This window comes from Triticum aestivum, chromosome 1A (assembly GCF_018294505.1).
Source record: "Triticum aestivum cultivar Chinese Spring chromosome 1A, IWGSC CS RefSeq v2.1, whole genome shotgun sequence".
NCBI classification, from domain to species: domain Eukaryota; kingdom Viridiplantae; phylum Streptophyta; class Magnoliopsida; order Poales; family Poaceae; genus Triticum; species Triticum aestivum.
In genome coordinates, this window is record NC_057794.1 from 502,052,638 (window position 1) to 502,056,323 (window position 3,686).

Here is a 3,686-nt window from a genome sequence, read left to right on the forward strand (position 1 = left end):
AAGAAACAGCAAACATTGCATTAGGATTCAGAGCCAGACATATTACAAACCTGCTACTAAGATCTCAAGTTCACCAACAAACTGACTACCGGATTAACCCGACACAGACAAACTACACAAGCAACAAGTCCACGACACCCCGAAGACGACGGGGGCCAGCAAGCGCGAAACACACACACTACTAGTAGCAACACGGAGCCATCAGAAATAGCCCCGGGCAACGATCAAGGAAGATCCACGGAACAGACCTCGCTGGCCCCTACTCCTGGAGGTCGGCGTCGTCCTCGTCCTCGTACAGCTCCTCCTCCTCGTCGGCGGTGGCGTCCTGGTACTGCTGGTACTCGGCGACCAGGTCGTTCATGTTGCTCTCGGCCTCGGTGAACTCCATCTCGTCCATGCCCTCGCCCGTGTACCAGTGCAGGAAGGCCTTGCGCCGGAACATGGCCGTGAACTGCTCGCTCACGCGCCGGAACATCTCCTGGATGGACGTCGAGTTGCCGATGAAGGTGGACGCCATGGACAGGCCCCTGGGCGCGATGTCGCACACGCTCGACTTGACGTTGTTGGGGATCCACTCCACGAAGTAGGACGAGTTCTTGTTCTGCACGTTGATCATCTGCTCGTCCACCTCCTTGGTGCTCATCTTGCCGCGGAACATGGCCGAGGCCGTCAGGTACCGGCCGTGCCGGGGGTCGGCGGCGCACATCATGTTCTTGGAGTCCCACATCTGCTGGGTCAGCTCCGGGACCGTGAGGGAGCGGTACATCTGGGAGCCGCGCGAGGTCAGCGGCGCGAACCCGACCATGAAGAAGTGGAGACGCGGGAAGGGGATCAGGTTCACCGCCAGCTTCCGGAGGTCGGAGTTCAGCTGGCCGGGGAACCTCAGGCAGCAGGTCACTCCGCTCATGGTGGCAGAGATCAGATGGTTCAAATCTCCAACTGCAGAAAGTAACATGAATGGTTAAATGTTAAGACACAGCAAGCAACATAATTCTAAGCACAAAGCAAACAGTCTTTATAACTGTGACTGAAAATGTGTTTGGTTTTGTCAGATTAGCATGACAACTAACAGTCATTCTCACAAATCCAACTTAAGCAAAATCTCAACCAAGACAGATCTGAATCATAACAGTGTAGTAATTGAAGTAGTGCAATACTGCAGAAGTGCATCCAAATGAATGCCCTGAGCAAATAACTCAAGCACAAGAGTCCATTTAGAGTTTCAGAGCATGTCTAAGAATTAACCAAACTGCTCTAAAGGAATAGTCGGGACAAACATTATCCAAAAAGGGAAGCTAATGGACTACATCATGTTACCGTTCTTCAGTTGTGACTAGTTAAAATATTCAGAATTAGGAAGATCCACTTGACATCATGCTCACAGTCATCTGTAGAAAGTAACAATACAAAGGTACAGATTTCACTTACAGCTGGGAGTGGTCAGCTTGAGAGTCCTGAAACAGATGTCATAAAGGGCCTCGTTGTCAAGAACCATGCACTCATCTGCATTCTCAACCAACTGATGGACCGAAAGAGTGGCATTGTAAGGCTCAACCACAGTATCAGATACTTTCGGTGAGGGGAAAACAGAGAACGTAAGCATCATGCGGTCAGGGTACTCCTCCCTGATCTTTGATATCAAAAGGGTCCCCATGCCTGATCCAGTACCACCACCAAGAGAGTGGCATACTTGGAAACCTGAAAACATAAAAGGATGCTTAAATAATGATTTCAAGTGGACAGCGGTAAAGCTGAATATAAGTAGATAACCACCCTGAATAGATAACCACTGTTTAGACACAAATAGATGAAAGCAGCATAGGTACATAATCAGTAGTTATGCTAGATGTCTCACTATCAGAATAATTCACAAGACATGCAAGCAATATGTATCATGACAACAATACAGAACAATGTAAGCAGAGACCTAGTACTAACTCTGAATCATACACCAAGTTATCCAAGTATGCAAGGTTTCCAACCAGTGCCCTTATACACAAACAAGTAATCATGGCTATACAAAAAGATGCATACAAACAGAAGATGCCACGGCATCAACGCATAGCATTACTGGCATAACAAATATTGTAGCTTAAAACTTCTTGTTGAGTGACAACATAATTCAAATCTGCATACCATGAAATAGTGTGTTCTTATCCAAACTGAACTTAATACATGTAAAGCCTGCCATAAGGATTCTAAACTATCGCCAATTTAATTCAAGTTCAGTTACCTTGAAGGCAGTCACAGTTCTCAGCCTCCTTCCTGACAACGTCAAGAACGGAGTCAATGAGCTCAGCACCCTCGGTGTAGTGACCCTTGGCCCAGTTGTTACCAGCACCAGACTGCCCAAACACAAAGTTGTCAGGGCGGAAGATCTGCCCGTACGGTCCAGTACGGACACTGTCCATGGTGCCCGGCTCAAGATCCATAAGGACAGCACGGGGCACAAAGCGACCACATGAGGCCTCATTGTAGTAGACGTTGACACGCTCCAGCTGCAGGTCAGAGGTGCCGACATACCGCCCGGTGGGGTCGATGCCATGCTCATCACACACCACCTCCCAGAACTTGGAACCAATCTGGTTTCCACACTGCCCACCCTGGATGTGCAGGATCTCCCTCATCTTCTCTCTGAAATCATAGATATACAGGGTAAGCAGGACTCACATACTGCAGTAGTGGTACAGCGTGGGAAATGATTGATACAGCTAGATTTATTTACTCAAATTATAGCAAGATCTGACTTGTTTGGCTTTTTCTGAACGCAATCATCAACTATTTGGGGCTATTATGAAAACCAAACTCTATGACTAGCAACATAGTCCGAGTGTTCACGTGCAAGCTACTATTTAAAATGAGAAGATATGGTTACACAGTAAATTCAAAATAAGAACGGTGCAAAATCAAGCCGATAGCTAGCGCCTACCTAGTTAACACCAGGATAAGTTTCTCAAAATCACATCTGAAGAGGATGTGCTCAGAAATCAGGCTTTCAGATTCTCTAATGTTGGGAAACCACGGCATGAACTAGCACCAAATCTGCTCCAAACATAGACGCGTCACCTCCGCCAGATCCCTAAAAGCGCGCCTCAGATCTACTGCTCCAGGCGCAAAATCTGACGGGAAATCCCCACAAAACAGATCCAATCTGCCCCCATACAACTTGAGCACAAGACAAAGCTATCAGATCGACGCATCCCACGGCCAAAATCACCGGATATACCCCCAGATCCGCGCACATTTCCTACTTCCTCGCCCAAAACGACCTCGATTTTTCAAATAAATTCGAAAAAAAACCCGGAAAAGCACCGACTCATACGCAGCGACATACCAGATCTAGTCTAGAACGCAATGGCGCAAGTAAATTCGGGAAGCAGCTTGGAACTTACGAGTGGCGAGCGCGACGAGAAAGCGCAGTGGGGAGTGAGGAGTGTGGCGGCGAGGAGAGAGTGGTTGTGGGGCGGGCGGAGGGCGACGGGGCGTCCGGGGGCAGGGAGAAATATATATATATAGCCGTAGGAGGGGGACCGCGGGGCAGGGGCTAGATCCGACGGCCGACGCGCGTCGCTTCAAACGGCCGGCGCGATCGGACGGCCGAGGTTTTCACTTTTTGAATTTCACCGTGGCGAGCGGACGGGGCTGCCCCTGGGATATTTCGCATCGCTGGCCGCCCGCTGTCGGTG

The 3,686-nt window shown here is 49.1% G+C and overlaps 1 protein-coding gene across 1 annotated transcript; it reads right to left on the reverse strand.

Annotated features, from left to right (window-relative positions):
• On the reverse strand, positions 1-3,479 carry LOC543261 (tubulin beta-5 chain-like). The gene is made up of 4 exons (NM_001427965.1): positions 3,393-3,479; positions 2,234-2,634; positions 1,429-1,698; positions 1-939 (listed from the first exon to the last, which is right to left on the reverse strand). The coding sequence occupies exons 2-4, from the start codon at positions 2,625-2,627 to the stop codon at positions 260-262; spliced, it is 1,344 nt and encodes a 447-aa protein (NP_001414894.1). The 5' UTR covers positions 2,628-2,634; positions 3,393-3,479; the 3' UTR covers positions 1-259.
• Positions 3,480-3,686: the final 207 nt, after the last annotated feature.

Coding starts and splice junctions, on each gene's coding strand:
- LOC543261 (NM_001427965.1), bottom strand. CDS start 2,627: ATGAGGGAGATCCTGCACATCCAGGGTGGGCAGTGTGGAAACCAGATT. Junction 1,699..2,233: donor GAACTGTGACTGCCTTCAAG/GTAACTGAACTT, acceptor TTATGTTTTCAG/GTTTCCAAGTATGCCACTCT. Junction 940..1,428: donor CAAGCTGACCACTCCCAGCT/GTAAGTGAAATC, acceptor TACTTTCTGCAG/TTGGAGATTTGAACCATCTG.